General features: G+C 38.7%; 1 protein-coding gene across 1 annotated transcript in view; it reads right to left on the bottom strand.

Moving 5' to 3' along the window:
• The window catches only part of Cubn (cubilin), a 263,953-nt gene that overhangs the window by 71,586 nt on the left and 168,664 nt on the right, over positions 1-23,703 (bottom strand). Inside the window, exons 37-47 of the mRNA XM_010607108.3 lie at positions 22,909-23,114; positions 21,653-21,837; positions 20,163-20,355; positions 14,720-14,917; positions 11,139-11,285; positions 8,815-9,005; positions 8,474-8,660; positions 3,694-3,868; positions 2,321-2,496; positions 823-1,032; positions 56-196 (exon numbers count right to left, since the gene is read on the bottom strand). Coding sequence (XP_010605410.1) covers positions 56-196; positions 823-1,032; positions 2,321-2,496; positions 3,694-3,868; positions 8,474-8,660; positions 8,815-9,005; positions 11,139-11,285; positions 14,720-14,917; positions 20,163-20,355; positions 21,653-21,837; positions 22,909-23,114 — 2,009 coding nt within the window. The remainder of the gene's footprint in view (positions 1-55; positions 197-822; positions 1,033-2,320; positions 2,497-3,693; positions 3,869-8,473; positions 8,661-8,814; positions 9,006-11,138; positions 11,286-14,719; positions 14,918-20,162; positions 20,356-21,652; positions 21,838-22,908; positions 23,115-23,703) is intronic.

Below are 23,703 nucleotides of genomic sequence, written 5' to 3'. Positions count from 1 at the left end.
AGAGTGTTGTAGATGATCAGTAATGGGGTTTTCTGAATGAACCAAATAGACTCACCTCTCAGGCTGGATTCAAACCGCAGCTGGAAGCCCGAGGCAATAAGTGAGCCATCCGTGACAAACCTGACAGAGGCAACATCGCCAGAGGTCTCTATGCTTTGAGGAATGGCATTTCCACAGTATCTCCCCAAAAGACGCTCTGTGAGGATAGAAGAATACATTCATGTAATTGTTTCTCTACTTGAGGTGTGCAACACTCACAAAGAAATAAAAGACAACACCCTGCCCGTGAAGAAATAGTAACCTCGTGAAGAGAAGCAAAATCTCATGAATAAAAGTCAACACGTTCAAGGATATGAAGATGTGTTTTTAAAAATTCAACCAATCAGGAGAGTGCCTCAGCACTCCAGGAAGCCCTGCCTAATTGGATAAGGGAACAGCCAAGTGGACAGTGACAGCGAGGATCTCCTATTAATTACTGGAGGACCTGCACCATCCCTTCCTCTCCCTATTAAACAGGGTCCACACCCACTAACTGCATGGGGCACCGTAGGATCTCAACAGCAGGAAGAGGCCCTTCTGTGACCTCCTGGAAGAGCTTCAGAATGACATCCGGGGTCGTGGGCCTCCCTTGCAACGCCACAGCATCCTGGGAAGAGAACTGATGGCGCTGCCCAGAACTGGTGGCTCTGAGTCTCTCAACAGACAGCAGACAACAGACAGTAGAAAATTTTGCATTTTCTTGGAGATAAAGAAATTTCAGATGCAGAGTAAGTACACGTGAACATAAAATACCCCGACAGAAAGTGGATGCTTTTCACTGACCAGGGATAAGGTTTTCCCAGATCTCCACAAAGTCTTTTTCGCAGCCCGAGGAATTCTGAAGGTTAAAGTCTTCAAAACGGATGATGAGGTAGTGACCTGGGAGGCCCTGGAGCTTCCACTGACAAAATAAATTATTTGGATATGGAAGCACGGGGTAGCCAATGCTCTCGATGACGCCACTTGGTCCCGTTACTGTTCCTCCACACCGGGCTGCGGAAAACAAAGAGTGCCGTGTTCTATCACAGACTTTTGTTTCCGGACGAAGCCAGAATATTTGAAAACATGAGACTACGAACTGAAGTTTTAATAATTCTGAACATGTTCGTCAAGAACTTTCCTTATTATCTGAAATATACTGTTGATGAAAAGAGAGCTAATACAAGTCCAGTCAGTAAGGGGCAAGGGAAGGTCACTATGGATAGTCATTCTGCAATGGCACATTAATTCTCCTGGGGCTCCATAGGAGCGTTACTGGTTGCAAATGTATTTCGTTCCAAGAACGAACTGAAGATTGCTACGGGCTGCTTAGTGTCCTGGGCTGATGACTCTAAAGACTGTCCGGCCTGAGCTGGAAGCTGATCAGTGATGCCTGCCCTTTATAGTTTAACTATCAAATCAACATTGTACTACAGTAACAGGTTTCTCAGGGTCTGGAAAAAATATCATCCAATTATTTCTCATTAGCTGGATGTGATAACTATATTGAATTATATACAACTGACTCAGGATATAAAATGACCAATGGTACAGGGTAAATATTATTATAGCCAGGCTTTCTGACATTTTGCTCAATTAAATATTTGTTTAGATCGAGTCCAGACCCACACGATACTAAGTCAAATGCCACTGTAACCACATTAGAGGGAATTTTCAATACTTGAAGTTATTGTTCATTTTTAAAGAAAATCAAAACACTGAAGTAATATATTTGCTTTTTATATGGTGACTAATTTGGCATTGAAGACTCAGAGGGAAGAAAAGCTCAACTGTATTATTGATGAGTTCAAAGTCACTCTATAAATAAAACTGTAATACAGTTAGTTTTATCATTTAAAGTAGTATACATATTCCACGTTAAGAGGAAGAAACAAGAATTTGTTTAGCTAGACATTTTTAACAATGTTAGGAAAAATATTAAATATTTAAGCTTACTAAAATATTGTTTTAAAATGAAAGGGAAAGAAGAAATTAAAATAGATAATGGGTAAATGACTATGACTTTAAACAGTTACAATTTTTGCTTATTTCTATCATTAAAATTATTCTTTTTTTTTGGTACTGGGGATCGAACTCAGAACCTTGTGCTTTACAAGGCAGGCAGCGGCACCACTGAGCTAAATCCCTGGCCCCAAATGATTCTTAATATAAGGCAGGTCAAATAAAACTTAAAAACACAACAAAATTAGGCAGATAGACTTATTTTTAAAAGACGTATTTTTAAAATTTTAATATTCATTGTACTACAACTTTCATGTTTAATATCTGAAAATCTTGTTACCCATAGAGTACTTGGCCTTGAATCCTGCGTGAGTTGAACTGTCGGATCGGAATCTCAGATACATAAGCTCTCTTGAGGACACCTGGCTTCTAGGTAAAGACATCCCACAAGATTTGGAAAGTACTGACGAACTTGAACTGCCTCCATTCCGCAACTCAAGGTAACTGGAACTGCAGCTAAATGAGGAGGAAAAAAAACCCAAAACAACTCAGTTAATTTATAAAGTCAATTGCTTTGATTTATTTTGATAATGAAGATTTCCCCAACTTCTACAACGGTACTATTAAGTCGCCCTTTGTGTTTCATAAAGTACAGTGGCAGGTCCAGTTTAGGCTTCATGTCACTTTAAAATGCTCCATCTTTTCTAACACTAACACAGTCTTCCATCAGCAACCAGCAAGACAAGTTTTGCAGGTACTACACAGGAGAGAGTTCACTGGCCTTCCATATTCTGTATTAGTTTTACAAACATAAAAGCCATTTTCAAATTAATCCCCATGGAGTTCAACAAAGCCAGTACTTTGTTTCCCATGATCATTTGATACATTTCACAGGAGAAAGAAAAGAACACTTTCTTGGCAGCTCTGGGACCAGCGCTAATGGAGAGTCTCAGCTGCAACTGTCTGTGTCCATAAAGAGGATGAGTTTTCACCTAATGTTTCCCGCGAAAGCCAGCCCAGCCAATTAATGTGCAGTGAGGGGAAGAACATTGTTACAACTCATGCCCAGAAATAAATACAAAGTTCATGTATCTAGGTATTGTATCACATGCGCGTTCATGCAGATGTACACACCCTTCTGTTAAATGAAATGGAAAATCATATGAGATTTTTAAATTTCATTTTTTTTTACAGATTAGAATTTTCTTTTGTCCCCAGCATTGTAAGAAATACTCTCTGCGCTGTAACCCTTTCAGGATGTGTATTAAATCGAGACTGGGAAATTACTTCGTGCTGTTTCTGACACTGGTGACCCCTGGTCCCACATCCCATAAATTGCCCTTTGTTAAACAGGTATTTTATCATCTATGCCATTGTATATGAGGTTGGGCAAATAAATACTCATCTAGCAGAGGCAGTATATTTTTCCTGTGGAAGGAAGAACAGATAACATAAATCTCAGACACCACCCTTGGTGTCTCTTAGAGGAGGTGCCAAGGGTCATGAGGGACAGTAACTGTGTCCATAATCCACTCAGCTGATGAAAGGGTGGCCATCGGGCAGAGTTTTCAGACTGAATGCGTATCCCTTTGTCCCTAGATTCCCTATGCAGTGGGGACTGCTAAGAAAAGAAGAAATAAATTGTTTGGAGACAGGAAAGATTAAAAAATAGTAACTTTGGGTAGGAGAAAAAACAAAACGGAAATGACCTACTTGGGTGTTTCTGCAATATCGAATTGATCTTCAAACTGTACCCTTATGCTCTTTCCCGGAGGAGCAGAGATGATCCAGACACAATCAGCATGCGGTGGGTAACTGTTAGGGTAGTTGGGGGATGTCACATATCCAGTAGAGTCATCATCGTGAATGTAGATGTAACCCCCACAGGCTGTCAGGAAACACAGTTAAGTCAATCTCTAGTCTGGTGAAGGAGGACACAGCCAACTGTTGCTGTCACTTTTATTTTTTTAAAGTTAACTTGTCTGCGTTTCCAGTCTCGCTTTACTTTCATCTGGAATTATCTTCATTTTCTTTTTAAGCAAATAAATTCTGAATTTGCTACAGAGGAAGCTACCAGGAGTGTCACTTTTTAATTGGCCAAGCCATCTGTTATTGAAAGTGTTATGCTTCCTGAAAGCCAGAAGAATAGGATACACAGAACATGAGGGAGAACATCATAGACACAAACACACACCACCAGTTAGATGAGCCTGTAAGTACAATCACAGTTACAACTGCCCCTGGCTGCTCAAAGGAATGAAGCAGAGCCGTGATCTTCATAAGAGGATAAGTATTTGTACAACTCTGTAGATACCCATTCGTTATATTTCTTTATGATTTTTAGATTGAAGAGCAAGTCGTGGGTAACATAAAGGAATTTATTAGCCTTTTTTCATTGCAAGAAGATGAGCTTTTTATGCTTCCTTTCTGAAAACCTAAGTAGTATATAAAAATATTTTCTTTCATCTATAAATACTCTGGTAATTTCAGCAAATCAGTGCGGCAGGAATTAACATATTTACAGTGTCGAAGAAATGAACTCATTCAATGACTTAGTCAAGCACACACTCGATCTACTAAATGCAAGCAGTGGTCATTTCCTCCGTCAACCAGCCTCTTGGGGTCAAATCCTGAATTGTGTCACTAACCCAGAATTACCCCATCTTTGAAGCCCTGAATTACAAACCCCTTTGACAGCCTTTAACAAGCTTGGTCCATGTCTTTCCTTCAAATTCCCCTTGCAAAATGTCAGTTTTGTGCAAGTTTTCAATTCAAGCCACTCAAGGAAGCTGATGAATATATGAAAATATATTCGCTGAAAATGTGTGATCTCCAATCTCAATTCCACCAAGCAATTTGCCCATTACTTTCCATATCGAGTGTGTTAGCCATATGAACCTTAATACGTAAACCTTTTATTCTACCCACTCCTTCTTCATCCATAGCACACTACCTGGAGTTCTGCGAAAAGAAATAGATCAGAGGAGAATCCCATCAACTGTGACACCTTATTTGTTTTGAGTTGCATAAGTTGGCTGGCGTCTCCGCCCTCTTCGCTCCCCGTACATTGTTCCCCAGCATCTGTGGGGCGGGTCTCTCGTTCTTCTCTTCAGAGATCTTGCTGCGCATAATTTCTCTTCTGCTGTGCTCCTATTTCCCCCACCTCTCACCCTATATTCTTCAAGCCCTCCAGGCACACCTCAGGCCTTTGGTAGCCTTGAAGTTATAGATTCTAAAAATCTTTTTTAATCTTCATTCTAAATCCATAGCATTTATCATGGTTGACCACATCTTTCTTTGCATTTGTGTCCCTGACCCTCTAAGACACAAAGCTATCCTCCTCCTGTGGCCCTTAGGCTTTCTTGACATTGTTAGAGACTCCTAGGAATCTTTCTAGAGGTGTCTCATCTCACTCTTAATAATTCCTCGATTAACGTCACATATCCTCATGACTTCAACTACAAGTTGATGATTTCCATATCCGTGGATGTGTGCTAGGCTCCTCTTCTGACTTCCACACTCAGGTTCCAACAGCTACCAGACTTTCCCACTGGACATCATTCACAGGTTTCAAACTCGACATGTCTGCAGATGGACCTTCTCTGGGCACCCAGAATTCATAAAGGAGTAAGTGATGGTACACTGCCTCCCCTTCTAGAGATCCCTGCCACCTTATTTTTCTCACTACCTTTTACCTTATGGCATATTATTCATTTTGCTTATTCATGATTTGTGCTTTAACCCTAAAATTAAGCTCCATCAGGGCATGGATTTTGTATACTTGCTGCTTTATCCCTAGGATGTAGTTCAGGGTCTGTCACATGGGAAGTTCTGGATGAATGTTTGTGGATGAATGGGCAGAAATCTAGCAGTTATTTATGTTGCCTGCATCCCTTCTCTCCCCATCCATGTAATGTGAGGTCCAAATGCACCCAATTCTGTATTATGTATCTTTCAATATGCCCTGTCTTCTACCTTCATACTGCCATGGCTTTAGCCCAGGACCTAATAATATTTTTCCTGAATTACTCTTTCATTAGGTCTCTCTATGTTACTTTTCCACCCCAGTATGTTTTCAGAGATACAGCCACAGTGATGCTGTAATCTGATCATGCCAGGCATGTTTTGGATTAAAATCATTCATGGCTCCCCATAATCTTCTGGTTAATGTCCTTTCTCTGTAGGGTGGTACTCGTGGCTGTTACCATTATGATTTCTGCCTGCCTATCACTACATTTAACTCCTTTTGATGCTATTTTCTGGTAATAGTAAATCCTTTCAAAACTGTGAATGCATTTTATTTTTTAACAATGAGATTTTGAATATTGGTATATCATTTCTTCACTAATTGACAAATCTCTTCATCTGGGAGAGATGAACAGAGACTCTTCTCAGAGCCTTCGCTGATCTATTTGCTAGATGGTTCTATATATTAACCCAGTTCTTCATGCATCCTGATGCATATCTACATGTGGGTCTTATTATACCATGTAAATTGTGCCTTGCTTGTCTTGTCTCCTCACTGCATTGAACCCCTGGACAGGGCAAGGTAGTTTGCACAGTATGAAGCACTTTATAAATTTTTTTTTAGCAATACTGAAGATTGAACCCAAGGATTTCCTGCTGAGCTACATCCCCAGCTCTTTTCTAGTTTTTATTTTGAGACAGGGTCTTGTTAGGTTTCTAAGTTGCCCAGGCTGGGCCCAACTTGTAATTCTCTTGCCTCAACCTCCATGCATGGCTTTATGAATGTTTGTTTGATAGATGAATTCATGAGCCAAATTAATCAGGTGAGAATCAGAGATTTCTAGCACAAGATCATAGAAGTCTCAATGAACCACAGTAAAGAGATGTCTCTGGAGAGAGATGGTATAAACCCAGGTGAATCTGATGTCAAAATTATTCACATGAGAACATACTGTGAGTCTGAGAAATAGTGGCATGGAAGTAGAGACAAGGAAGGTGAATGCTGGCTATAGTTAGGGAAAATGGTTGAATTGGTAAGTAGGAAGAAACAGTTATCATAGTATTTGGGGTTGTGCAACAATAGTTGTTTTTTTTATTTTTTTTTTTTTTTTTTTTGGTAACGGGGATGGAACTCGGGTCCTTGTGCTTGCCAGGCAGGCACCAGAACCACTGAGCTAAATCCCCGGGCCAACAATAGGTTTTGAAATCAAAAGACCTTTGTTTAAATGTAATAGTAAAAGCAGTCATAAACTTGAAGGAAGAAAGTAATTACCACAATCATAAATAGAGGGTCTGCCAAGGAATACAGAAAACACAGTGTTGTCAAATAAACCCTTCGTGTATCTGAATTACCATGAAAGGTTAACTAAGTCTATCATGGCCAACGATGGAAAAGTAGAGTTTGGTAAGGTGAGTTCACCAGAACCAACGCGCTCTTACTGCGACAGTGCCTCAGTGCTGGGTGAAATCCAGCCCATTCACCACTCAGCCACGGAGCTGGGGAAAAAAGGGGAGCTCCCAGCGAGTTGAGCAGTGGTGCTGCTGGCTGCACCACTGTTAAAGCCCCCACACATGCCAGAGCTGCACGTCCTGGGAGGTGACAGAACATGACTTGTCACCGTGGACCTTACTCAAGCTGCTAGATGTTTCTGTGTGCATGAAAGTTGATGGGAAACTTTATACTTCTTTTCCTTTTCCAAAATGAAGCAATGATGCTAATGTTTTTAATTCTCATATCTGGGAGAATGTGTAATAAAATGTATGGTTTCACTGAAACCAACATGTATTTTTCAATGTTTTTGATAATCTGGGATTGAAGTCATAAAATCAACCTGAAATCTATGTGAGCTAATGAGGGAGGCAAAGATTTATCATTGCTGTTGGTTACCACTAACACCACTCCCCGCTTGTGAAGCTCTGTGTATTTATTTATTCAATTAAACCTCATTAAAAAGAAAATATCACAAAAATCAATAATTGCAGTAGAATTAAATACAATTATAATTAAGTAAAGGTGGTTAAATAAAGATCACTGTGGTAATATACGATAATTAAATGAATAATAATAGAATCAGAGGATTTGGGTTCATTTAAAAGGAAGCACACAAATGATTATAAAATAAGGCAATCATAAGCCTTACAATGTTTCTATAACTAGGTTTAAATAACAATTAGATGTTTATAATAGACAAGTTTAAGGAATGTCAGGCATCACAATAAAATGTTTATACACATGCAAAATTTCACTTTAATCACTAACTAGAAACAGCCTACTTGCAAACGTCTGAGCTTTCATTTTACTAACCTGTAGAGTGGAAATAATGATACTTTCCTTAAAAAATAGCCACACTGATATATTTAATGTATCAATTATAGAGTAAATGCTTAACAATAAGTAGCCATTCTTAATGCTATTACTTTTAGTTCAGAAAAGGAATATTTATATTTTTTCACAAATACATTTAATCAAGGAAAGCCAAACCATTGCAGAAAAGGTGCAGATCTAATTCCCAGTGGACATACTTACCTAAACTCTTTGCTTCGTATCTCATGTTAAACCCTTGCCCTCCGTTACTGCTATTATCAGAAATAAACTGAACGAACATTTGATTATCCGAGGTGAACAGAGTGGATGAGGGATGACTGCCACAGAAATGACCATTTCTTCCTTGGGTTCCCAAAGGTGGAGAATAAATATCTGGTCCGTTTTTTAGCTGGAAAGACATTAAAATTGCATAAATGCCTTTATATTGTAAAATACAGAGTGAAAAAGTTTTACCAATTTGTAATCCAAGAGAGAAAAATCTTCACTTTGTTTCTAAATGAAGTGCAGAGATAGCATTAGAAATGGTAGCAAGTAAGACCTACCACCAAATAATCTCCCTGGCTGCAAAACATATCTCTACTTGGAATCTGGAAGGGCTCTTCAAAGTGGACAGCGATGACCAAACCGGGCTGGACCAAGACGTGCCAGGAGCAGTTGAGGTTGGGAGGGTAGGGCAGTGGGTACTTGGGGGATGTGATGATCCCTCTGTCAGCATGTAGATATCCACCACAGCCTTCCCAAGAAGAAAGAAAGGCAGGTTATTTAAATGACATTGACAGCTGGGGTTTCAATGCTTTCCTTGGGGATTTTCAAAGTGTAGGCAATATAAGTGAGGTATGAGACTAACAAACATCAAACTGTCGGAAATGATTAGCAGAAAAGTCACTATGAAGACATGCTTTTGGGTCCTCAAGGTGTTGTTGCAAAGATCTCAGGTATAGAGGTAAGTAATATAAAAATTACCTTCATAAATCTTACTGTATAAATGAGGACAACGTGCAATAAACAAACATAAATGCTACATAGTTATAAGACCTATTTAGAAAATGAAGGGTATGAAGAAAAAGGCATTATATTTTCTGATGAGGTTAGAGAAGGTACTTGTGGTAACATCTGGTGAAGACTTGAGGTAAATGAGGAATTGTGCTCAGTGGTCTTGTGGGAGAAGAATATCTCAGTGCAGAAAGCAATGTAAAGACTTGATATGTTAAGGGGCACATCATGAGAGTTAGAATAGATGAAATAGAATGGGAGATCCAAAAGGTAGCATGACTGGCTCATGGAGGAAGCAGGGGACTTAGTCAGAAGGGGAAGACACTGAGGCTTTGAGCATCAGTGATATCATTGGATTTACATTACAAAATGTCCACTGTCGATAGTACTCCAACTGTACCAGAGGGTGAGGCAGGCAAAAGCAGAAGCAGAAGATGCAATGAGGACAGGATTGTCTGAGACTAAGAGGAGATTACAGAGGCATGAACAGGAGAATGCAAAAAAGTGGTTGGGACCGACATGGATTGTGACTGTGGATGGTGGGTGGTTAGGACATAGGGTTTGAGGGAAAGAGTCAAGAATGACATCAAGATATTTAGCTCTGGTAAGAAGAAGAATGTACTTTCCATTTACTAAGATTGTGGAGAATGTGGAATGGGCAAGTGTGTGGGGTTAGGAAAAGTAGGATCAAGAGTTCAGTCTTTACACATTAAGTTGAAAATACTTCCTAGACATAGAGCTACTGAACATACAGATTTCATACACACATACATATACGTATATAAATGCATTTGTCCATGTACATGTTATACGTATGCTACATGTGAACAGCGCTGACATGTACACACATACATATGAGAGAGAGCAAGTGTAGGGAGAGCTTGGGAGTGGGAGGAGGAGGAGAGAGCAGGCATTAATTAACCTGTGAGTTGTCGAGGACGACACAGCTCATCCGTGAGACAGGAAACTTCATGCACCTAGTCAAACTGCAGAGTTGGAAATTTGTTGTAGATCTAATCCCAAAGCCCATTTTTCTTTCTGGTACTGGGATTGAACTCTGGACTTTATACTTGCAAGGCAAGCGCAGAGCCACTAGGCTAAATCCCCAGCCACAAAGCCCATTTTCTTAAACCACTATAGGTGCTGCTTCCCTTGAGCCAGAGAAAGATAATTTTTCTTCAATTGTTTCATGCTTTAAAATTCATATATAAGAGTAAACATTATGAGATCTACTTTTAATGTTATATTGAGACTACTTTAAAATTATGTTTTTCATACACAAAAGCCTTTCAGTAGTCCATGGGATATTTCAGTCTAGCTTAGATTTAAAGTTATTGGACCTCAAATGTTGTCATGTTTTGAAAGGATGGACCTCACACATTGTATACATTCTCTGACTCATCAAATTTCATATTTCGAGAGCAAGAATCTGTCACTGCCAATCCTCATATGGACAATTTCAACCAAGGCATTTGTGAAGCTATCTTCCATAATGTGTGAACTGGTTATTTCTTGTATTGAAGAATAACTGACTTATTGCTCCTTTGATGCATTATGGATCTCTGTTCTCTTCTAGTTCGAACACTCAGGTACAATGAAAAGATGGTTCTTGTGCCTAAAGTGAGCACATCGCCTTGAGGGTGCGAGGCCCCACTGAGAGACCTGAGGGCAAGAGAACTCTGTACATCTTGGCCACAGTGGCTTTGCATCAGGACTTGGTACTCGACACAGAATAGGTGTCCAGAGGTGACACGGACCTATGCCCTGTGGCTTATAACCAGTCCTGGAATGGAAAAATGAGCAGAGTGTATCAGGGAGCAAGAAAAGAGAGAAAAGGAGCGGGGTGGGGGGGAGATTTGTCTGAACACATTACTCTTGTGGAAGATCGCATTGAAGCCTGCCCTGGTGACGCTGAGGTCAGAGGAGAAGTGGATGAGCAGGTACTCTCCAGTAGACCGGATGGGCCCCGGGATCTGTCTTCCGCAGAGAACTGCTAGCTGCGGGGCCTGGTCACTGTCTCCTGTGACCGAGAAGGGAAACGTCATTGTCTTAAGAGTCTACCCATCACCATTTGCAACCCAGACAAAGTGGCGCACACATTTTTCTCTGGACACTGGAGCTCCTAGGAGATAAGGGATTCTCACAAATGATGCACAGGCTTTCCTCCTTCTGGCTCCAGCTTGCCGTGGGGCTGCCTGCACCCTTTTTTATTTACCCTTCTCAACAAAGACTTCTTGGACAGTTACCAGGATCTTTCTAAAACCTGGCTGCCAGTTCTTCCTGGCATGAAAACTCAAACGTTGGAGTACAGGCCACTGGAAGTGATTGAGGCCCCATGTTTACGTGTGTTAATTAGAGACTCTGACCTCAGTGACTCTGATTGCTGAAGGTTAAGTATCTAAAGGAGAGAAAAAAATGTGGTTTTTAACCCTCAGTTCCTACACTAACATTCAGAGGTCACTGACCAAGAAGTGGGTAAGTTACACAGCCCTTTCTTCAGCTCACTGGAAGGTGTAAAAACTGGGGGGGGGGGATTTTATTTATTGTATTATAAAAGCTGAAGGTTAAGTATCTAAAGGAGAGAAAAAAATGTGGTTTTTAACCCTCAGCTCCTACACTAACATTCAGAGGTCACTGACCAAGAAGTGGGTAAATTACACAGCCCTTTCTTCAGCTCACTGGAAGGTGTAAAAACTTTGGGGGGGGGTATTGTATTTATTGTATTATAAAAGGAGCAGACTTTTGTGGAGGATGAGGAAAGAGGGTTCCAGCAAGTGTGTCCTCCGAAGAGACACAGGAGAAGCAGGTCACTCATGGACCGTCTTCTTCCACATCTCTTAGACTTGTTTCCATCAAAGCCACCATCCCCACCAGGACCAGAGTGGAGTAAGGGAGATCATGGTGGATTTGGATTCCTTGGCTGGGAAAATATAGTGTTTTCCACAAAGCAGAAAATTAATAAATTTCAACTTACAAAAAAGAAAACAGAATTTGAGAAATGAAGAAATTTTCCTTTTTACACAGCCAACAAAATGGACCCCTTTTAACACAGACCACTATTTAAAACTCATTCACTGTTAACTTCATTTATTTATTTATTTATTTTGGTACCAGGGATTGAACTCGGGTCATGTTAACTTTAAAAAACAAGTTATTTTCTGTTTCTGTGATTATGAATGTAATGGCACAGTTACACGTATTAATATTTTTAAGATGCTTGCAGAGGCATTCTTTGGAGGGTTTTTCAACTCTGGAAACTTGAGATTTTTGTTTGTTTACAATTCAAGTTATTGACGTTTACCTCTTAAACTCCTTTTGAACTTATCTTTATTATGATATTTTGGTATACATTTTGCCCAATATTATTTTTTGATGTGTTCTCTAATAACCTGTACTATGAAAGTTTGAAGTTTGTCATTGTTGTGCTTGTTCTGAGGTGCTGGGGATTGAACTGCTGGCCTCTGTGGTAAGCCACATCCCTGTCCCTCCCCTCTCTTCTTGGGGGTGGATACAGGAATCAAACTCAGGACTCTGGGCTTTCGAGGCAGGTGGCAGAACCACTGAGCTAAATCTCCAGCTCTCCCGGATCTTTTTGAGAGAGGAACTAAGTTGTTGACCCGACTGGACTGGACTCAAACCTGCCACCGTCTTGACTCCACAGCCTCCCGGAGTGCTGAGATCACGGTTGATCACCATGCCCAGCTGAAGTTCTGTTAAAATGTCATTATTTCACAAGTATATATTTTATCCCTTAGCAGAACTGGATTACATCTACTGCTTTAGGTTTATTTTCTAAACTTTCCTCTAGACTGTTTGGTGAAGCAATGCTTATATCTAAATAACTACTTGTTGATTAGTAAGTTGATTAGTTAGTGGGCCACCCAATAACAGTAAAACAGGCCGGGAGCCATCTAACAACTCGTGCAAGGTCACGGAACAAAAATCGACTCAACAGAATGTGCCTTGTAAAGAACACCCATACTTTACAAAGAGTGATCAAAACGTATGGCGAAAGTTTAAATGAAAAAAATGAATTACAGTAAGGACAACTGCCATTAATCCCCCCAAAAAAACTCCCCCTCACTGGGAATACACTTATTATTTCTGAAGCAGTTCTGTAAGTGCTCCACTGTGAGTGTCTTTACAAGGTATCATAAAAATAAATCCAAGGGAAAGGCAAGCTTATAAAAACATTAACCTTATTCGCTTAATCTGATACCATACTGTGAAACTTCTGAATCAACTCAGGACAGCAAAGCGGTCACAGCGGCACAACTACAAACACTCATGCAGAGACTTCCAGAACAGCTCCAGAAGGTGGCAAGAAATACAGAATCAGTGTATTCAAAGGGGGGGGGATATTTTGAGGGGGATTAGTAGCAATGTATCTTTTATTATAAAAATTGTTTTTAAACTCACCTAGTTTTTCAATCACAACGCTTACTTCACTGGTACAGTTACCTGCTGTGGACTGTTTTTAAGCCTTCTGTTGGATTCTGAACACTCAGAATAGATGTGCAAAGACATGTTCATTTCGTTACAAAACTCAAATATCCACAAGAATGTCTTACTGTCAGAAAAGAATAGTTCTGGGGCGATCAATGCATTGATATGTGATTGCTGACCAAGAAAGAGGGAAGGTTAGTGTCTCATTTCCTCATGTTTGTACGGTTGTTTCGGGTCTTTACTTAGTACCCAGCCTCTTTGAGGTGGGAAATCAAGCATCTTCAACAGCTGATCTTCACTTGGTGGGAGGCAGTCTAGGGAGAGGGAGCTTAAGGAGACAACATGCTGCGTATTAATAATCTGTGGACCAAATGTAAGTACATCTGGGTTTTTAGTGAGAATCTGCAGACATGGAAGATGGAGCCTTCCCATCATCCCCCCTTGATTCCGGCCCATGTCACCTGAAAAGCACAGTTTTGTACGTGTTGCATGTTAGCACTGTCCAGGACCCTGGGTCAGTGCATAGCAATGCCCCACCTGCGTACAAAGGAAAATGGGTGGAAATATTACCTCTTAGCACTACCTAGTCCACCCACAGGGTCAGGGGACCAGAAGAAATGAATAGACTGCAATTACAAAGACCTTTTCCATTAGGATCTTAAAGCCAGAGATGCCAAATGTCAATATTTATCCCCAAGACTTCTCAATTAAAAAGTAAAGTAGCACAATTTGAAATTTTAGACTATTATCTCCCACTTGGGTCTCTAAACAAGCTTTTGTTATCTCTTAGGGATGTTCTAGTATTCTTGACATGTTGTGACAGGCAATTTAATATTTGCCTTACACTCTCCAGAAATTGAAGCTATTTCCAATATTCAGTGGCTTCATGTATCTTAGAATCTATAGAATTCTGTACCAAAGGACAGAGGCAATAAGCAAGTACTATGATTATTAAAGATGAACTGTGTCAGAGTTAAAAAAGATAGTATCTTTTCAAATGTCTCTTACCATCTCTTATCACAAGTCTGTCATAGTCACATGACTGGTGAAATTCAATGTCCATTGACAGGATGTTGAGTTCCACGGTGGAATCGGGAGCCTGGATAAGCCATGCACAATCAGTCATACTACTGTATTTCCCAGGCCAGCCCGGGGAAAAAAGAAAGGCAGGTGCGTCTCCAGTCCTCAGGAACCCACCGCAAGCACCTGGAGAATGAAAAGCAACATCTTTGACATAACTGATGGAAAAGCGCCCAGTGCTGCTTCACTGTAAAGTGACGGCCCTCGGTTGGAAAAAAGATTGACATAACTTTCTCAAAGACATCAATAATTATTGTATTAAACTCACTGACACAGCCATGATTGCTGAAGTTTAGCTTTGGTGGAAGCAAAATACATTCTGCTTTTTTTCACCATAATTCTGACACACAACTTGCTTATTATTGAGTGTTGATTATTTGTTAAGCATAAATAATACACGTAGAGGTTTCTCCTCACCTTTCCAGGGAATTACCCTCATGTTTCACGTATTTCTCTGAGGAGACTTATTCATTGTGTTATGTAGTATGCACATTACAATATTTAGAACAAAGGAACTGTCAAAGAAAATTCCACTTTGATGACTTTGCTTTCATTTGCACAACTCTTACATGCAGTGCTGTAATGCATAACAGAACATAAAACTACAGTACTGTACTATACAATCACCAAACATTATACTATTGTAAAGACAAGGTGTACTATACCAAACAAGAGGAGAGATTGAGGTTCTACAAATAAGATGTACAGGATTATGCAAAAAAAAAAAAGGACAGGTCATAAATCCATACAAGGCAGACTGCTTACAAGTTTGACCAGTCATTAAACAGGTAGGTCATTACATGAGGAATATCTGTACATACATTTTTTTCAGTAATAGCCTTCTTGCAGTAGAACATGCAACTATAAAATTTTCCTTTTTAAGCCGTACATCTCAATCATTTTCACTACATTAAAAAAAATCCCGCAGACATTTACACACTAATTTTAGAATACACTCATCCTCCTGAAGAGAAACTTTGAACCTTAATTCTGTCTCTGTAATTTGCCTATCAGCATCAAGGTTTATCCATATTGTTTTCCATATCAGTATTTCCCTCATTTTAAAGGGCGAATTCTGATTTTCTTTTTTGTACCAGGGATCAAACTCAGGACCTTACGCTTACAAGGCAGGCAGTGGTGTCACTGAGCTAAATCCCCAGCCCTAAAGGGCAAATTCTATTCCATTGTATGGATATACCACATTTAGCTTTTTCTATTTAGCAGCTAATGAATATTTAGATTGTTTCCATATTTTCTTTATTTTGTATGTATGATGCCTGTATAAACATTCATGTATGTGCTTTTGTGTGGACATGTTTTTAATTTTCTTGGTTATATAACTAAGAGAGGAATTCCTAAATAATGAGGTAACTTTGTTTACATTTTTGAAGACTAAGATTTTACAAAGTACTTAGGTCATTTTTACCTTTCTACCAGCAGTGCAGAAGGATTTCAATTTTCCTGTATCTTCACCAAAATTTGTTACTGACTGTCCTAATAAATATTAAACATATTTTTTTCTAGAATAACACATTGTTTATTTTACCCTATGTTCTCAAATTATTTCATAGTGGTTATTCTGACAACTATAACTAATTTAATTTAAAACAAGGTAGTTTGGATTAATACTAACAATTTAAATAATTTACAAAATGTTGCTCTAATATAATACATGTAAAGTATCATCTGAAATTCCTGGGACTATAATTATTTCAAATTAGACAGTTATTTGGATTTTGGAATATTAGCAAAGATTTCACTAGCTAAGCATCCCTAACAATGGAAACATAAAATCTACAGTCCAAAGCTGTTTGACAGTCTTGTCAGCATTGAGAAATTTTAGATTTCAGACCATTTCAGACTTCATATTTTTCAGATTACAGATATTTATCTTGCATAATCCTATTCCTGCCTTCCTCCTCACCCTTTATGCAACTGATTGTCATGAAGTTGTATATTTAAATATTATAAGCCTATTGATATAGTTTTATAATTACAGATTTTCCTTTTTAAACAACCTACCTGTTTCACGACTGTTTGGAATTACAAGTCAGACTTATGACCCATCTTGTTTTCTTTTTGTACAGTTCTGTACATATTGTTTATAAAGCCTATATGTGTTTCTTCGGTACAGTACACTTTGTTACACAGTAGTATAATGTTTGCTGATTGTATGGTACCGTACAGTTGTGTTGTTACACATCATAGCACTGCATGTAAGAGTTATGCAAACAAAAGCTAAGTCATGAAGGCTGCATTTCCTCTTTTTTGTTCTGAATATTGTAATGTACAACATACATATTATATAAAATTCTTCATTTAGCAACTGACTCATTAACTTTGGAACGGAACTCGGTCATTAAATGAGGAATGTCTATATTGGTTTACCCAATGATCTTTGTCAATCAGATAGTAGAAGAAAAGTGCTACAAACAAAAATAGCTTTATAATGTTTTTTATATTTACTTATGTAGACAATCAACTGAGAAATTTCTAGTTGATTGCTTAAAATTTTTTTGTGACTTTTCAATAATCTACATTAGATGAGACATCATTTTCCTTTTTTCCTTAATTCTTTAGACATCATTTTCTTTAATTCTTTAACATATTTATAGTACCTGACTTAAAATCTTTATTAATTTAAATCAATATCCTGAGTTCTCTGGGGCAATTTTTTGTTGTTGTTGTTGTTGTTTCGTTTTTTGGTTTTGCTTTTTTTTTTTCCTTTGTATGGGCAAAACGTCCTGGCTTCTTTGAAAGCCTTGTAGTTTTTTGTCAAAAACGAGACACTTAAAATATCATCTGGCAACTTTGGAAATGAACACCTTCCAAGGTTTTCTGCTACTGCCTTTCTTTTGTTTACAACTCTGCCTTAGCTTTCACTTCCTGCTGTCATATCGACTCAAGATCATATAAGGTGAGAAATTAGAGCATATGCAAAGGAACTGGGCATATGCAAAGCTGTATACACGTGTGGCCATCTCAGAAATATGCCAGAGCTTCCTAAATCCCCAGATGGACATCTCATTCCCAGTTCTTTCTTTCACGGTTTAGGAAACATAAAATCTACAGTCCAAAGCTGTTTGACAGTCTTGTCAGCATTGAGAAATTTTAGATTTCAGACCATTTCAGACTTCATATTTTTCAGATTACAGATATTTATCTTGCATAATCCTATTCCTGCCTTCCTCCTCACCCTTTATGCAACTGATTGTCATGAAGTTGTATATTTAAATATTATAAGCCTATTGATATAGTTTTATAATTACAGATTTTCCTTTTTAAACAACCTACCTGTTTCACGACTGTTTGGAATTACAAGTCAGACTTATGACCCATCTTGTTTTCTTTTTTGTACAGTTCTGTACATATTGTTTATAAAGCCTATATGTGTTTCTTCGGTACAGTACACTTTGTTACACAGTAGTATAATGTTTGCTGATTGTATGGTACCGTACAGTTGTGTTGTTACACATCATAGCACTGCATGTAAGAGTTATGCAAACAAAAGCTAAGTCATGAAGGCTGCATTTCCTCTTTTTTGTTCTGAATATTGTAATGTACAACATACATATTATATAAAATTCTTCATTTAGCAACTGACTCATTAACTTTGGAACGGAACTCGGTCATTAAATGAGGAATGTCTATATTGGTTTACCCAATGATCTTTGTCAATCAGATAGTAGAAGAAAAGAAATAGTAAGCTTTATTAGTTTTAATAAAATTTTAGTGTGTGGTATTTTTACAAAATAAAACCTAGGGAAAAAATAGTTCTATTGATAGTTAAGCACTGTGTGTGTGTGTGTGTGTGTGTATGTGTGTATGTGTGTCACTTGTGTAGTATTTGCAAATCAAATTTTCAGAGATATCTTAACATATTTATAGTACCTGGCTTAAAATCTTTATTAATTAAGATCAATATCCTGAGTTCTCTGGGGCAACTTTTTGTTGTTGTTGTTGTTGTTGTTGTTGTTTCGTTTTTTGGTTTTACTTTTTTTTTCTTTGTATGGGCAAAACGTCCTGGCTTCTTTGAAAGCCTTGTAGTTTTTTGTCAAAAACGAGACACTTAAAATATCATCTGGCAACTTTGGAAATGAACACCTTCCAAGGTTTTCTGCTACTGCCTTTCTTTTGTTTACAACTCTGCCTTAGCTTTCACTTCCTGCTGTCATATCGACTCAAGATCATATAAGGTGAGAAATTAGAGCATATGCAAAGGAACTGGGCATATGCAAAGCTGTATACACGTGTGGCCATCTCAGAAATATGCCAGAGCTTCCTAAATCCCCAGATGGACATCTCATTCCCAGTTCTTTCTTTCACGGTTTTTGGTCAGTTTCTTGTCAGCTGTAACTGGTATCACTGCTTCCCGCAACTGTGATGTTAGACAACCGCCACTGATTATTTCCAGAAACACCCTGGGGACAGGAAATGCTGAAGCAGAGCGAGTTCTCAGGTCAAATGCAGACTAGATGTGAGAATGCAATTTTGAGGAAAGCTGCTAGGCAGAGCGAATGATGGCAACTCCTTCGGGACAGCAAGTGCTCTGGAGCTCCAGACCTGTCTGCCCCGCCTCGGTGGCTGCTAAGCTAAGTCGCTGGTGTTCACAGGCACCTTGGTGGCGGGGCTGTTGTAAAGCTACTCTAAAACTAGGGAGAAGGGGATGGGGCAGGAAAAGTCACTGACTATTGCTACCGAGAGTCTGCCATTTTCTTGAATAAACACATCTCAGCTTGATCAATTTCTAAAAAAGTTAATGTTGACAATTTTTACCAGTGTTCTTTTATAGAGGAACAGATTTTCAGAGGTGTATATATGTCATGATTCCAGATCTTTAGGACTCTTACTTCATATGTCAATAAATATTTGCTACCTTAAATATGTGCATGCGTAATGTTAACGATATGTTTGATATGTTAATGTATTTTTAAATAGTAAGCTTTATTAGTTTTAATAAAATTTTAGTGTGTGGTATTTTTACAAAATAAAACCTAGGGAAAAAATAGTTCTATTGATAGTTAAGCACTGTGTGTGTGTGTGTGTGTGTGTATGTGTGTATGTGTGTCACTTGTGTAGTATTTGCAAATCAAATTTTCAGAGATCTCTTAAATCATCTCTAGAATATAAGTAGTATATTAGATGGTGATTAAACATCTAATTTATATGAAAATATAATAATGGAAAACCTGCATTTTCAGGCTCAATGTAACATATAAGTGTTGATGAATTTGAAAAGACATCTGAACACATGGAGGAAGGAATATAGAGGCTTTACCCGTTCCTACGAGCGTATTTGTGAGGGAGCCCTCTGAAATACTGGCCTGCACACATGAGTCCTGAAAAGAATTTCATTTAGTACCAAACACACCTGGAGCAATGGTAGGTAAAGGTCCAACAGGACTGTCTACGGCAAACCACTCCAAAAGGAATCCCTTCCCGGAGACTGTAGCGTCCGACACAAACTGAAATGTCAAAGAATGTCCCGCGGAGCTAAAAGACTGAGCTTCGGTACCACAGTAAGTTCCAATTAGACGAGAATGAGTGTCAGCCCCATCATAAATCTGCACGCAAAAAAGACACAACAGAACACTGTGACAAGAAGACTGACTCTATTTTTCTTCTTAAAAAAGAAATTTGAAAGATGCCTCGTTATTATGATTTTACCACAATAAAAATAAACATAACATTTTACTTCAGTTTAAAACAGCAAATGTCTTTACATTATTATTGCAAATAATTTAAAGTGTTTCAAAATGTTTATACCTTCATTGCAATTAGATAGATCCTCTGTAGCATAATGAATGAATTACAAGTAAAATTCAAGGGTGGAAAAATAGCTATATAGAGACAGCATTGAATAAATATGCTTTGGAGAATATTTCTTGAATAAATACAGCTCAGCTTGGTCAATTTCTAAAGGTCTCAAAAAGTTCACTTGGGGCCAGGATGTAGCCCAGTGGTTCCGCTGCCTGCCTCACAAGTGCAAGGTCCCGAGTTCGATCCCCAGTACCAAATAAATAAATAAATAAATAAAAAGTTCATTTGGACAAGGAAGGAATTAAGAAGAAAAAAAGTACAATGACAAGGAAAAGAACAGGTTTAGTGGGTAAAAGTGGACAGGCACCCTGAAAGAGTACATCTCCACACAGATGAACGAAATTATCAGTGTAATGAGAGAATCACAGCTTATAGGGCCCAGTACATTCAAAACACTGGATGAATTGCTTTCATCTGATTTAAAATATTTGATTGCATATTTAGAGACTCGATTTGTGATAGTTTGGAAATAACTGGCAATAATTTCAATGCAATATTTATTTTAAAATCCTCCACTGAACTTCAGTTTTAAAAATCATGCAGCAATTATTTTTGTACATATCAGGCATCTGAATCTCAGGTCATATCAAAGGCACTGAGCATGCGCCACGCACAAGATGGGGTCCTGACCTTCAGAGATCTGAGAATATTTCTGGAACTGATCCAGTATACAATGTCTGGATGACAGTGATTGCTAGAAATTTTATACTTATTCATTCTTTCATTGTCCTTTAAATGCTTGAACATAGGAACAAACAGGAAAATGGGATATAAGATAGAATAAAGACTTAATTAGGACACGTGGGTCTACACGCTTGGACAAAGCCTAAAAAGTACAATACTGCTAAAAACACCTTTCAACACACTATAGAAAAATAATAAATGATACTAAAATTACTTCTGTACAGGTAATGAACAGGCAGGAATCATGATCTAGGGCAGATCATCCATCCTATATGTTTTTCAATTGCTTGAACAGCCATTAATTTGGATTTGAAATCTATCAAAATTTATAAACACATAATTCACATGGGAACTCACCTTTAATTTGTCGTAATAGCAGTTATATGTGGATTCAATGTCCATCTCCAAGATTCTACCGCGGATAGTCTGAGACATATTCACATTTACTGTCCATTTGTAATTGGAGTGAGGAGGGTAGTTTGCAGGCCAGGAAGGAGAAGCGATTTTCCCATGAGTTCCCTCAATATTATCATTGCCAAATACTAGGAGGGAAAACAGAGTAGTAAATCAGGCCGACTTAGAATAGCTCTTTAATCAAATGAGGAAAAAAAAAAAACCACCTAAAAAACAAAAGACAAATAAGGTTATAAAGAATAGACTTTTAATCGACTGTGATTTCTTTTCTGACTACTGAAAGAAATACTGCTTCCCTTTGGGTTTCCGGGCTACCTATTAACTCCTTGGAGGAGGACATTTTTCTGAATGGAATCCTATCTTCTTGGCAGGTGACATGGTATGAAAAGAGGTGACAATTTCCCATGTGAAAAGGGCTTCCTGGGCCCCAGGGAACATGGGAAGCGGGGAGGGGTACCATCCCCATTCTCTACTTTTGTTTTATCTATTTTATTTTGTTTTACAAAAGGATGATGTTCTTTTTAAATTCTAAATGGTAGAGAAACAAGTACAGAAGAACCAACTACGGAAAACTTGAGTAAAAAAAAAAAATAGGGCTGAAGACTTAGGGTGATTGGCTAGCATGCTCAAGGCCCTGGATTCAATCCCCAGCAATATAATCAATCAGTCAATCAAAAAAATACTTAACATTTTATCTCTGTTGGGAAAATACTCCGTAGTTATTATATCTGAGCACATGAATCAATCCCAAAGTAATATTAAAGATCTCTAATTGGAGAATATAATTGGGGGGGTCAAATGAAATGCATCTGATAGAAATATACAATGTTTGGGGCCTGGGATTTAGCTCAGCGGTTTGGTGACCTGCCTTACAAGCGCAAGGACCCGAGTTCAATCCCCGGAACCAAAAAAAGAAATATACAATGTTTGAGCTATATCAGAAGACTCTGAAGCATGTTACCATGAAAAACAGTGAAATATTACGCAGAACCTAGAGCGTTCGGCTCATTAAGAATACCCTTATTTCAATGAGACATTCAGATACAGTTTAGTTTTTCCAATATATAATAAAGTAATTCCACAACAGGGAAGGAGAGTGTAGAGTCTAAGACTGTTCTCAATGCACTCTGCAAAACCTGCTATCACTTCTAGTTCACAGCACGCACGTGGAAGGCGTCACTAAGACAGAATCGACTTACTCTTGGTGAACGTGGCCTGGAAGCCCCCGCTGCTGGACGAGCCATCTGAGACAAATCTGACCCACAGAAGGTGCTCGGTAACAGAGGAGTAATTGTGGGGTAGGGAGCTTCCACAGTATCTTCCCACCAAGGGACCAGTGGCATTCCCTTCTCGGATCTCCACAAAGTCTTTGCTACAGTTCTGAGAGTCCTCCAACTGAAAAGATCTGATTTGGAAAGAAAACAAACAAACAAACAAGCAAACATGTCGTTAACAGGGATAAAACTGATAGAACAAATTTGGGGATTAGCCTGAATCATGTGCCTGATTACCCTGTTCACTTTTTAAAAAACTTTAACTTTGCTCACAGATTCCTTAGCTACGTCAAAAAAAAAAAAAAAAAAATCTTTCACTCAAATTGGCCAAATATCTAGGAAAGAGACAAAAAGAAAGTACACTGCTTTCAAGGGGCTGGGAATGGAGCTCTGTGGTAGAGCTCAGTTCAGCATGCATGAGGCCCTGGGTTTGAGTCCCAGAATCAAATAAATAAATATAAGGGTGTGGCAGTTTTCAGCAGAAGCACATCCAGATGTGGGGTTCAGTAATAAGTTGGAGAGATTTTTGAGATGCAAATGTAAAGTTTGGGCGGTTAAGGAGCAGGGAAGGTGGGCAGAGAGTGCACACCTACAGGGCCACGTGGGCAGGAAAGGGTGAGCAGGGCTCTCGGTGGGACCTGGGGGACATCTAGTTTGATAAGTGCCACGAAACCTTTAAGAGACAAGTACAGCTGGAGCAGTAAGCCAAATAGCTAGGAA

This window comes from Fukomys damarensis, unplaced genomic scaffold (assembly GCF_012274545.1).
Source record: "Fukomys damarensis isolate Sample0158 unplaced genomic scaffold, DMR_v1.0_HiC HiC_scaffold_37, whole genome shotgun sequence".
Lineage (NCBI taxonomy): Eukaryota > Metazoa > Chordata > Mammalia > Rodentia > Bathyergidae > Fukomys > Fukomys damarensis.
This window is presented reverse-complemented; position numbering and strand designations above follow the sequence as displayed.